General features: G+C 45.1%; 2 protein-coding genes across 2 annotated transcripts in view; both read left to right on the top strand.

The window, feature by feature from the left end:
• The window catches only part of LOC115181491 (serine/threonine-protein kinase SMG1-like), an 84,251-nt gene extending 81,782 nt beyond the window's left edge, over positions 1–2,469 (top strand). The window contains 1 exon segment of the mRNA XM_029743405.1: positions 611–2,469. Coding sequence (XP_029599265.1) covers positions 611–688 — 78 coding nt within the window. The 3' untranslated portion in view covers positions 689–2,469.
• A 1,201-nt stretch (positions 2,470–3,670) lies between these two features.
• The window catches only part of LOC115181502 (ADP-ribosylation factor-like protein 6-interacting protein 1), a 23,743-nt gene continuing 14,282 nt past the window's right edge, over positions 3,671–13,131 (top strand). Inside the window, exons 1-2 of the mRNA XM_029743419.1 lie at positions 3,671–3,822; positions 9,184–9,317. Of these exons, the coding sequence (XP_029599279.1) occupies positions 3,787–3,822; positions 9,184–9,317 (170 nt within the window). The 5' untranslated portion in view covers positions 3,671–3,786. The remainder of the gene's footprint in view (positions 3,823–9,183; positions 9,318–13,131) is intronic.

Raw genomic sequence — 13,131 nt, 5'->3', positions numbered from 1 at the left:
ACACACTGAGCAGGTAGCAACACGCTGCTTTACACACTGAGCAGGTAGCAACACGCTGCTTTACACACTGAGCAGATAGCAACACACTGAGCAGGTAGCAACACGCTGCTTTACACACTGAGCAGGTAGCAACACACTGAGCAGGTAGCAACACGCTGCTTTACACACTGAGCTGGTAGCAACACGCTGCTTTACACACTGAGCAGGTAGCAACACGCTGCTTTACACACTGAGCAGGTAGCAACACGCTGCTTTACACACTGAGCAGGTAGCAACACGCTGCTTTACACACTGAGCAGGTAGCAACACGCTGCTTTACACACTGAGCAGTTAGCAACACGCTGCTTTACACACTGAGCAGGTAGCAACACGCTGCTTTACACGCTGAGCAGGTAGCAACACGCTGCTTTACACACTGAGCAGGTAGCAACACGCTGCTTTATCAACTGAGCAGCCAGCTACACACTGACTACACTTTCCTCTTTTGCCTTATCCCGGTCTCTCTCTCTCCTCTTCTCCTACTCCATCCCTCTCTCCCCTACCTGTCTCCCCACCTCCCCTCTCTCCCCTACCTGTCTCCCCACCTCCCCTCTCTCCCTCTCCTCTCCAGGTGGACTGTGTGATAAAGGAGGCCACCAATGTGGACAACCTGTCCCAGCTGTACGAGGGCTGGACAGCCTGGGTGTGAATGGTGTCTCCCTGTGGTGCATCTCTTTGGTTCCAGCACACAACAGAGCCTCGCAGAGGGAGGGTTAGACATCCAACCCAACCTCCAGACCAGACACCCGGATACGTACCTGCCCTGTTCTGGCAGGGTTAGGGTTAGGTGTGTCTGTCTGGGCCTGGGGGGTGAAGGAAGGAGAGGAGGAGCCACTGGAGCAGCAGCACCGAACCGTGCCACACGCTGATGGGGAAGGAGGGGGAGAGGGGGGGGGTCAAGATACTCCCCCCACCCCGATATAACCTCCTAGGGGTCCACCATGGAACCCCTACTCCTGTACCGTAGCAGCACTAGAGCTGTCTGTCTCTGCCTGGCTGATTGGCTGGCTAAACCCAGTCCCACCCAACCTGCCACCTGGCAATAGACCAAGCTAACACAACCAGCTAAAGGGTCACTCTGCAGTCTGTCTGCAGCCAGATCTGACCACTCTGCTTGTCTGTACGGGTGGGGGGGTCTGTCTGGGACAGGAAGGGGAGCAGAGGAATTGGTAGGGAAGGTATGGTGATAAGGCCCTCCCCCTCTACCCTATGTTTTGAATAACCTTTACCCTCCCCTAATGAAAACCACCACCACCCTCCACTCACTGTTACCACCGATGACAACCCCCCCTTTAACAGTTGAGCTGGTTTACCCAGCAATGCCGTTGGGTTTGGACCTCATTTTAAAGGGGCGGAGAAACAGGAGGCTTTGCCAGGTGTGGTCTGAAGAGCTGATTGGCTGCGCCTGTTTTTAAACCAATCTCCTCCCTGATGGTACAGTGATTCTGATTGGCCAGCGACTGAGCTGCGTGAGTTGTGATTGGGCAGGTGTGGAGTGGGGGGGAAGGGAAGAATCTGTTGGCTCAATGGACTCCATCCAAGCCTGAGATGGGAAAATGATTCCAGGAAATAAAAGTGTAATCAGACTGTCTTTTTTCTTTTTTTCTTCTCTAAAACATTTATTCTAAAACTGAAGAAAAAAATACTTATTTTACAAAGCTCTTTAGAAATTGTGTATCACACAAGTTTGACATTAAAAATGGATTATCAAGTGGAGATGTTTTTTTGGGGGGAGAAGATTCAGTCGTGTGGCTTTTTCTTTTTATTTATATGTTTCGGCACTGCGTAACGATGTGCCTCAAGTTAACTAATCCTATTGTCTGAAGTTACCTTTTTTTTTTAGGGGAGTTAAGATTTCGGGATTGACTGAGAAAGGATAACAAAGTGGGCAAAGTTCTAGCTAGTTACTATCTGAACCTTGGTCTACGTCCCAAACAGCACCATATCCCCTATACAGTGCACTACTTTTGACCAGAGACATATATGGGTCAAAGGTCGTGCCCTAAATAGGGAATAGGGTGCCATTTGGAATGCAAGCCTTGACCTGAGAGAAATCCATGTATAATCCTTTTTCTTCAATGTGAATCTTTATTCATATCTGTTGTATTTGTAGGCTTCTCTCCTGCCTATCCCTTGTTTATAAAATAGAAAAGCTTTAGACTAGATTGATTCCTTTTTTTGACTTGCTGCCTTGCCTGTGAGTGAGTAGTAGTAGTAGTACCCTTCCTTCCTAATATGGGATGTATACTCCCCCAGCTTGTGTTTTACTGATCCTTACTAACTGACCCTCTAGTTTTACCTTTTTAGTGGGAGAAATAATTACAATAGATAAGTAAAGGAATAGTGGATGTTTTTTGATGGTCGTGAGAAACTTCTATTTCTTAATGTTTTATTGGATTTAGTTTGAAATAAAATTGCATTTAAAATGGTCGTCTGTTTCCGTCTCTGCATATGTTCTGCAAATACAAAACATAATAAAAATAAATACACCCATGTATTAACTAACTAAGCAAGTCAGTTAAGAACAAATTCTTATTTATATTAATGGCCTACACCGGCCAAACCCGGACGACAATTGTGTGCCGCTCTATGGGACTCCGAATCACGGCCGGTTGTGTTACAGCCTGGATTCAAACCAGGGTGTCTGTAGTGACGCCTCTAGCACTGAGATGCAGTGCCTTAGACCGCTGCGCCACTTGGGAGCCCCATGTATTTGTGTTAAACTATTTTTTTAATGTTGATGATAAGATGGCTGATATATTTTTCATTGTATGGTGATGCCAATGAAAATACAGTAAAAGTAATTTCGTTCTAGAATTATTTCTCCAGGTGGAAAGATTGATACTGTAAACTGAACATATGAACTGCATGTACATAGAAAATGGATCATGGAAAGAACATTTTTTAGGACTCTACCCTCTCCGTACACTTTTCCATTGTTTTTCTACGTCCCATACTCTCATAACTACACAGACTGAAAGGTGCATGTACTTCGCTGCTTTGGATGAGATCCACACTGTTTTCAACAATCTGGTATTTACACTGATGTGGAAATAGGATTGCTGGAGAAAGCTGGCTAACGGTTTTCAGTGGTCTAAAAGAGACTGAGGGTTGTGTCCCAGACTTCTGACCAAGGGAATAGGGTACAGTTTGGGACTTGGCCAAGGAAAGGAATCCACCTCAGACTATCGGGTAATGGTTATAGACTGGTGAATGAGCTCACTGGGCTAGCAGCCAATCAATATCCAGTCAGTGAGGGGGAAATGTAACACAGAGAACCTTGAGGACTTCAGCAGTGGTCAGTGGTCCAAACGCCTGACTGATATTAAATTAATCATCCAATTCCATTTAAGCTAAACCTAATCAATCAAGTGATTTGTAAAATTGGTCAGAGGTTCACCAATTAAATTATTGCTCATTCTACTAATTTCCTGGTGGTAGGAGTTTCCTCCTGCGAAACAAACGGTTTATTGGTTTAAAATGAATTGGGTCATAAATGTCAGCCGAGTAGTTTTATTTTGGGCAATGCCGAGAAAAGGGGCGTGAACTACATTACCCATAAAGCCTTTAGCCATGACGGGTTTTTGTTGTTCATAAGTCCATCCTGCCAGGCGTTTAACGGTTGGTTTGTGAACTGCAAAATCCACAAAGAGAGGGAAGCGTCTGCTGCGCCCCTGGGTCGTTTTAAATTTGCCTTTGAAACATCACCGAAACCTTAAACATCGTAAACCTAAACAACTGCTAGCTATGGCAGAGGGAGACAACAAAAGCGCCAACGTACTCGTAAGTAACGTTATCCTAATTTCGACTTGACAAGCTTTTGTTCCTGAATTAGGTGACGTTAACGTCGTCGTGTGTTTGACTGCTGTCGTTCGCTTGTCAACGGCCTTCGAAATGCTAACAATTAACCAGCTATGCTAGCGAAGGAGGATTAGTGAAAATGAAATCATTAATCTGAGCAAATTAACCAAGCCATGCATTACATGGTTTGTAATGTTAGATAATTAACATTATCTACACTAACAATTAGTTATGCAGTCTAATATTGGCCTTTTAGCTAACATTATTGCTTGGCTAACTAGCTTTTAACGGATGATACCGCTAATTGATGAAAGGTGTTTGTAGCTAGCATACAGCTAGCTGTGTATTTGGCTGGCTACCCAACAAAGCTGTCCCTAAGGTTATTTTAAATGTGACAAACGTTCAGCTGACAAGCCGAGAGCCCATGTCTGGCGAATTTCTATCTTGTGACATTATTTAACATCCCCCTTGAAATTTGCGTTACCTTAACTATGTGATTAGTCACCGACAGATGACGTGTGTGTGTGAGACCTGTGTCGCTGCTCTAGAGAGAGACCTGTGTCGCTGCTCTAGAGAGAGACCTGTGTCGCTGCTCTAGAGAGAGACCTGTGTCGCTGCTCTAGAGAGAGACCTGTGTCGCTGCTCTAGAGAGAGACCTGTGTCGCTGCTCTAGAGAGAGACCTGTGTCGCTGCTCTAGAGAGAGACCTGTGTCGCTGCTCGGACCGAGGTCAGAACGGCGCTAAATGACAACCTACATGGTGCCTGTATGTTCCTGTGTGATAACATTGACATTTTTCTAAACGAAATCCCGGGAATACAAAACAAAATTGAGCCTATATATTAATGAACGTTAAGACTGAATTTAGATGTATATACCCTTCCCAGAAAAAAATGTTTTCATTGTGCATTTCAGTCTAACCTTTTTAATTAAATGATAATGCCCGATGAGACTATATTGGCACTGGTGGTGTTAGGCCCGAGATAAAATCACATTTTATTGGTCACATACACATGGTTAGCAGATGTTATTGCGAGGGTAGCGAAATGCTTGTAGTCGAGGGCAGGTGGTGTGCAGAGTCTACTTTACTCCAAACACTGGCTTCGAGGGCATTTATACAACGGGTTAGGAACATGTTCAAATAATGATTGACATGTTTTTATTAACGTTGATTAATTTGTTCATGCAATTTCATCCTTCCACAATATATACTCCCGAGACAAATAGGCATTTTAAGGTCATGGATTTAGCAGGTGTTAATTTGTGGCGTAGATCCAGGCTGAAATGCTGTTTAGACCCACCCGTTGTATAAATTGACATAGAAACGGCCCCTCGCAACATTGATTGATTAGTGTTAGAGGAATAAAAGCCACAGATCTGGAAGATGAAAATGATGAGGGTATCAGTTATCCAAAGCGCAGAAACGCCTCCCAATGTTACATCTACAAATGCCGAAATATGGACGAGATGCATCCTAGAGCTGGGCGATCAAAACTAGCGAAGGTCACATCAAACTAACGTTCTCATTTAATCAACACTTAAGTACAAGCAGATTAAGGTTGTAATATTGTAGAGAACAATTTATTGATTAATTCTGTGATTCATAATGACATGGGCTAAAGAGAACTACTTACAAGCCATTAACCAACAATGCAGTCTATTACTTGGTCTTTGCCAATTTTTGGGGGGCCTTCCTCTGACACCACCTAGTATAGAGGTCCTGGATGGCAGGAAGCTTTGCCCCAGTGATGTACTGGGCCGTACGCATTACCCTCTGTAGCGCCTTGTGGTCGGATGCCGAGCAGTTGCCATACCAGGTGGTGATGCAGCTGTAGAACTTTTTGAGGATCTAGGGACCCATGCAATATCTTTTCAGTCTCCTGAGGGGGAAAGGCGTTGTTGTGCCCTCTTCAGGACTGTCTTGGTCTGTTTGGACTATGATAGTTTGTTGGTGATGTGGACACTTGATGCTCTCAACCTGCTCCGCTACAGCCCTGTTGATGTTAATGGGGGCGTGTTCGGCCCTACTTTTCCTGTAGTCCACGATCAGCTCCTTTGTCTTTCTGACGTTGAGGGAGAGGTTGTTGTCCTGGCACCACACTGCCACTTCTCTGACCTCCTCCCTATAGGCTCTCATTGTTGTCGGTGATCAGGCCTACCACTGTTGTGTCGTCAGCAAACTTAATGATGGTGCTGGAATCGTGCTTGGCCATGCAGTTGTGGGTGAACAGGGAGTACAGGAAGGGACTAAACGCGTACCCCTGAGGGGCCCCCATGTTGACGATCAATGTGGCAGATGTATTGTTGCCTAGCCTTACAACCTGGGGGTGGCCCTTCAGGAAGTCCAGGATCCAGTTGCAGAGGGAGGTGTTTAGTCCCAGGGTCCTTAGCTTAGTGATGCGCTTCGTGGGCCTATGGTGTTGAGTTGTAGTCAATTAACATTCTCACATAGGTGTTCTTTTTGTCCAGGTGTGAAAGGGCAGTGTGGAGTGCAATCATCTGTGGATCTTTTGGGGTGGTATGTGAATTGGAGTGGGTCTAAGGTTTCTGGGATGATGGTGTTGATGTGAGCCATGACCAGCCTTTCAAAGCACTTCATGGCTACCTACATGAGTGCTACGGGGCGGTAGTCATTTAGGCAGGTAACCTTCGCTTTCTTGGGCACAGGTACTATGGTGGTCTGCTTGAAACGTGTAGCTATGACAGACTCAGTCAGGGAGAGGTTGGTCCGCGCATGCTGAGAACACGTCCTGGTAATCCGTCTGGCCCCGTGGTCTTGTGAATGTTGACCTGTTTTAAAGGTCTTGCTCACATCGGCTACGGAGAGCGTGATCAGTCGTAGCACCTGCTTGAATTGATCTGTATTTCACTAGATTCTTGAGCAGTGGTTCCCAAACTGTGAAACTCAGTCCAGGTTCATCTTGAATGTTTTGAAATTGGGATGTGCATCAGTTTTCCTCTTGTCAGTCATTGCATTTCTTAGAGCTATTTATTTTTAACTTTTATTTAACTAGGCAAGTCAGTTAAGAACAAATTATTATTTACAATGACGGCCTACCGGGAACAGTGCCTTGTTCAGGGCAGAAAGAGATTGTTACCTTATCAGCTCAGGGATTCGATCCAGCAACCTTTCGGTTACTGGCGCAACGCTCTAACCACTAGGCAACCTGCCACTTATAACTAATTTCCTGATCAGCTAGCCCATGTTGGCTAATGTTTTTTTGCTAGTTTTTTTTGCTTATAGATTTTGTAGTAATGTTAGTCACTCAAATATCACATGAATACACATTAGCCATGGCAAAATGTATGGAATTGCAAGAAAATTAGCTTCAAAACTGAATTTTCTCAGTACACCATGATTTCTTTGTTTGTAGAATTGACGGAAATAAGCTTTTAACCTGCAAAAATAAATTGTCTAGCAACGAAAGGGGCGTAAACAGTTTGTGGCCATTAAATAGATGTGCTGGGCGTGCAGGGGGATTGTTCCCCAATGCTGGCAAGGGAGCCTGAATGGGAGAAGGTTTGGGAACCTCTGTTCTAGAACAGTGAGTGAACACTCTAGAATCTGGTTGAAACTGTCTTCAGTCAAATCGAGCTTTGACAGCTCTCAGATGCGGCAGTCAGGCCTTGTCTGTCGTTGATTACATTCAACACTGAACAAACCTCCCACAGAGGATCAACTGACAACTAGGGTGGATCACGATGATGAGCTGTGTGGCAAAACAAGTCTGTAACGTTAATAGCAATGCCTTTTCCTGGCTGGCTTTGTGTCATGAGACCACATGGTGTTTAGTGCCCTTGGAATGAGACGGGTCTGTATGGAGACGGGTCTTTGTGGTGCCAGCACAACGTGGGATTATTTCACTTCCCAGACCATTCACAATGACACCTCTGTTTTCCTCAACCCTGTGGCCCTGTGGCTCTGCTCAGCCACCAACTGATAGTGGTAGATGGATGTTTGGAAGTCAGCAGGGCTTAAGGTATTAGCTAGCCATTAAACAGTGGTATTTCTGTGGTGCAGTCCAAATGGCACCCTAGGCCCTATATAGTGCACTTCATTGACCAGAGCCCTATAGGGTGTCATTTGGGACTTGGCCTAGCTCCTTAGATTAACAGGCTAAACTGTTAACTGGAGTTCAGCTTTGTCTGGACTGAGAGTTAAATGGCTTTTCTTCTGAGTCCACCAGTAAATCTTCAGTCCTTTTCAACCTGACCTGTTATCAGGCTGCGTTTTCACACACCTTGGGGGACTACTACTATGGCCGATTTTATTGCCTTACCTCCTTACTCCATTTGCACACCCTGTATATAGATTTTCTGTTGTGTTATTGACTGTACTTTTGTTTATTCCATGTGTAACTCTGTTTTTGTTGAACTGCTTTGCTTTATCTTGGCCAGGTCGCAGTTGTAAATGACAACTTGTTCTCAACTGGCCTACCTGATTAAATAAAGGTGAAATAGAAAATTCATGAGACTGGTCAAATTGCTACTTTGCCATGTTGGGAGCTGGGGTTTATGTATGTATTTAAGTGACGCTTAACCCCTGGCTTTGCAATAGACTAGCGTCCTGTCCAGGGGGTTAACACCTGGCTCTACAATAGACTAGTGTCCTGTCCAGGGGGTTAACACCTGGCTCTACAATAGACTAGCGTCCTGTCCAGGGGGTTAATAACACCTGGCTCTACAATAGACTAGTGTCCTGTCCAGGGGGTTAACACCTGGCTCTACAATAGACTAGCGTCCTGTCCAGGGGGTTAATAACACCTGGCTCTACAATAGACTAGCGTCCTGTCCAGGGGGTTAATAACACCTGGCTCTACAATAGACTAGCGTCCTGTCCAGGGGGTTAATAACACCTGGCTCTACAATAGACTAGTGTCCTGTCCAGGGGGTTAACACCTGGCTCTACAATAGACTAGCGTCCTGTCCAGGGGGTTAACACCTGGCTCTACAATAGACTAGCGTCCTGTCCAGGGGGTTAACACCTGGCTCTACAATAGACTAGTGTCCTGTCCAGGGGGTTAATACCTGGCTCTACAATAGACTAGCGTCCTGTCCAGGGGGTTAACACCTGGCTCTACAATAGACTAGCGTCCTGTCCAGGGGGTTAACACCTGGCTCTACAATAGACTAGCGTCCTGTCCAGGGGGTTAATAACACCTGGCTCTACAATAGACTAGCGTCCTGTCCAGGGGGTTAATAACACCTGGCTCTACAATAGACTAGCGTCCTGTCCAGGGGGTTGTAGATCAAGCTGCCTCACTCTACAGAAACAGGAGATGGGCTCCTGTCTTATGGACTGTTCTGGTGTGTGTGTGTGTGTGTCTGTCTGTCTGTGTTCCAGGCCCAGGAGACGGCCCAGCTGGAGGAGCAGCTGCAGGGCTGGGGAGAGGTGATCCTGGCTGGGGACCAGGTCCTGCGCTGGAAGAAACCATGGTTCCCTGGAGCCCTGATGGCAGCCACCACACTGGTCTTCATGTGAGTAGTACTCATACATACACACACGATGCATACAGCTGTCCTGTCACGCTCTCACACACACCTGTCACGCTCTCACACACACCTGTCCTCGCTCTCTCGCACACCAGGGCTTGACATTCAGGTAAATTTGCCAGTAGCACACCAGGCCAGTACCAAGTGACAACTACTGGCTCGTGGGTGAGATCACAGGAGAAAGTTATTTAGGCAGGATTTTAATCATGGGTGAGTTCATGTTTCATTTGAAGTCTGGGTAATTATATTATAGCCAACCATAAAATCCAGAAATGAGCCCAATAACATTGATGAAATGTCATGTCTTTAGGGCCTGTGATATGGTCCATATTGCAGGCAAGATGACCTATAGCCTGATGCAATGGGGGGGGTTACCATCAGCAAGATGACCTATAGCCTGATGCAATGGGGGGGTTACCATCAGCAAGATGACCTATAGCCTGATGCAATGGGGAGGGTTACCATCAGCAAGATGACCTATAGCCTGATGCAATGGGGGGGGTTACCATCAGCAAGATGACCTGTAGCCTGATGCAACGGGGGGGTTACAATCTTCATGATGACCTGTAGCCTGATGCAATGGGGGGGTTATAATCAGCATGATGACCTGTAACCTGATGCAATGGGGGGGTTACCATCAGCAAGATGACCTGTAGCCTGATGCAATGGGGGGGGTTACAATCAGCATGATGACCTGTAACCTGATGCCATGGGGGGTTATAATCAGCATGATGACCTGTAACCTGATGCCATGGGGGGTTACAATCAGCATGATGACCTGTAGCCTGATGCCATGGGGGGTTATAATCAGCATGATGACCTGTAACCTGATGCCATGGGGGGTTACAATCAGCATGATGACCTGTAGCCTGATGCCATGGGGGGTTATAATCAGCATGATGACCTGTAACCTGATGCCATGGGGGGTTATAATCAGCATGATGACCTGTAGCCTGATGCAACGGGGGTTTACAATCAGCATTATTTACCGCATTATCACTGAACACCACACAGAGAAGGGACACACCACAGAGAAAAAGGACTCGCACACGATGGACAGGCGCGTACACACACACACACAGAGACTGAGTTTAGTAAGTAGCCTTGTACGAGCCAGAACAGTACATTAGACAGGAACCCATCCCCTGTTTCTGTAGCATGAGGCAGCTTGTTTACCCAATTATCATTAGATTTTTACCTTGTTTGTAAATAGTTTAACTGTGTACATTTTAAAGGGAATGTAGGCCTACCGTATATGCATTTGAATGGCCAATGTGCTTCTCGCAGTTCCTCCTATTGTGAAACACTGCCAATTGGAGTTGAGGAATAGATCCTTCAGCTGTGGAAAGCTGGGATCCTCTTTTCAATAATTACCATCAAACTGTTGTCTTTTCCCAAGATTGCATTTAGACATGTTGTCCAGTGACTGGGCTTATTGGAACACGTCTTTCCACACAGCACTCATCTGTGTAAGCAGTTGTGCTCTTGCCACCATACAGTTGATATTTTGGGGCGGCAGGTAGCCTAGTGGTTAGAGCATTGGGCCAGTAACTGAAAGGTAGCTAGATCAAATCCCCGAGCTGACAAGGGAAAAAAATCTGGGTTTCTGCCCCTGAACAAGGCAGTTAACCCTCTGTTCCCCGGTAGGCCGTCATTGTAAATAAGAATTTGTTCTTAACTGACTTGCCTAGTTAAATTAAAAAATGTAATATTTAGCTCTATTTAATCAGTAAGGGATGTCAATGTCTTGACAAGCAAGCAGTTCCAGTTCCTTCAGATAATTATTTTCACATGTTAAAATGCATTTCCTGCAGTTCCACAGTTTGACATTATGCCTCTCTTGAAAGGTATTTTGAAAATTTCTCTGCCCCATAGTTGGCTTCCTACATTAACACATTTTGCTGACTTCCTACATTAACACATTTTGCTAACTTCCTGCATCAACACATTTTGCTATGGTGCAGAGAAATTATAGAGACATGTGGTCTCTATATACACATTTTGTCATGAGGCTTGAGATATTTTGCAGTTTTTAAAGGGTAAGTTTACCTAAAATTCTACATTTCCCAAGTGATTCCATACATGAACTAGTTAGGTGGACTTGGCCTTCTCTCCCTGGGGTCTATAGAACTGGAAAGCTGCCAAAATAAAATGGTCACGTGACTGGACGTTTTTTGTGCACTAGCGCTGCTTCGTTGTCAGAGTGATTGAGAAACCTGTGAATTGTGGACAAATTCTTTGTTTTATTGAAAGGATACAGCCAAATGAGCTCTTTATTATATATATATATATATATATATTTTTTTAATCAAAAGTATTATAGGTTTTGAGTGAGGAAATGTATACTTTTCCACCTAACGTGATTGGTATTATTTTGTGGCTGACTGCAATAACATTGGAGCTGGGTAACAACTGTGCATGTGTTTTCAGTCCATGGCTTTAAGAGTTCTAGGGAAGAAGGAACAAAATGTCACTGTTTTCCTTAGAGACAGAGACATGTGTGTAGTAGCCTAAGCACTTCATCAAATGACGACGACTAAGATTCAGAAATGCTGGGGAAAACGTAGAACTCTGACAGCTCTTGCTTCTGTATTCTCATGGGCTGGATATGGTGCTGCTCCAAAATGGAGGGTGCTGCAGAGGTATGTAGTTTCTCATTGCAGTTTGAGTGGATCTTATTGTGTTGTAACCATTGCACCATATCATGTAGACAGCCAGTTAGCAGATGTGCCCTGTCTTTATAACACGGGGTTGAGGAGATAACAGATAGTAATTGTGTCATCTTACATTGCAGAATACACAGAATAAAAGTTTTGCATTTAAATTATTTAGGATCTTGTCTACTTGTTATCAATCTACAATGTCTGTGTTGGCCAGCCATGGTTTATTTGCATGGCATCATTTCATGCTTTTAACAACTCTATAGCCTTGCATGGAATGCATGGTCCCAGGAACCCCTTGGTGTAGGCCTATTAGCATGGAATGCATGGTCCCAGGAACCCCTTGGTGTAGGCCTATTAGCATGGAATGCATGGTCCCAGGAACCCCCTAGTGTAGGCCTATTAGCATGGAATGCATGGCACCAGGAACCCCTTGGTGTAGGCCTATTAGCATTTTTGTCATTTAGCAGACGCTCTTATCCAGAGCGACTTACAGTAGAGTGCATACATTTTTTAAAATACTGGTCCCCTGTGGGAATCGAACCGACAACCCTGGCGTTGCAAGCGCCATGCTCTACCAACTGAGCTACAGTGGGCCTATTAGCGTGGAATGCATGGTCCCAGGAACCCCCTGGTGTAGGCCTATTAGCGTGGAATGCATGGTCCCAGGAACCCCCTGGTGTAGGCCTATTAGCGTGGAATGCATGGTCCCAGGAACCCCCTCGTGTAGGCCTATTAGCGTGGAATGCATGACCAACATACTACTTTATCGTGGCCATCAAGTCAACACACTATTGAATTTAGAATTGTTATTTGTTGCACAATGACTTGTCTTCCAATTGCTGTTTTACTCCAGGAGCATGTCTGTGAAGCTGCTGCTCACGCTGTCTGACAGGTGAAGGGCTATTCTGCTCCTCAGACTAGGTTCTATATGCTGTCAGCGTGTCATAAGATACACACAAGCCAATTTAATAAAATTAAACAATGCAAATTTACCTATGGACTGATTTAGCATAGTCAAATATATTTTCGGTGGCTAACTGATTAGCGGTTAACATCTCTATTTGTAACCCCTCCCCATGTCGATAGGGGCAATTTAATATCCTAACAATATAATTACTTTTAGCACAATGGCCATA

This window comes from Salmo trutta, unplaced genomic scaffold (assembly GCF_901001165.1).
Source record: "Salmo trutta unplaced genomic scaffold, fSalTru1.1, whole genome shotgun sequence".
Lineage (NCBI taxonomy): Eukaryota > Metazoa > Chordata > Actinopteri > Salmoniformes > Salmonidae > Salmo > Salmo trutta.
The sequence above is the reverse complement of the archived record's forward strand: the minus strand, read 5'-3'. Positions and strand labels throughout refer to the sequence as shown.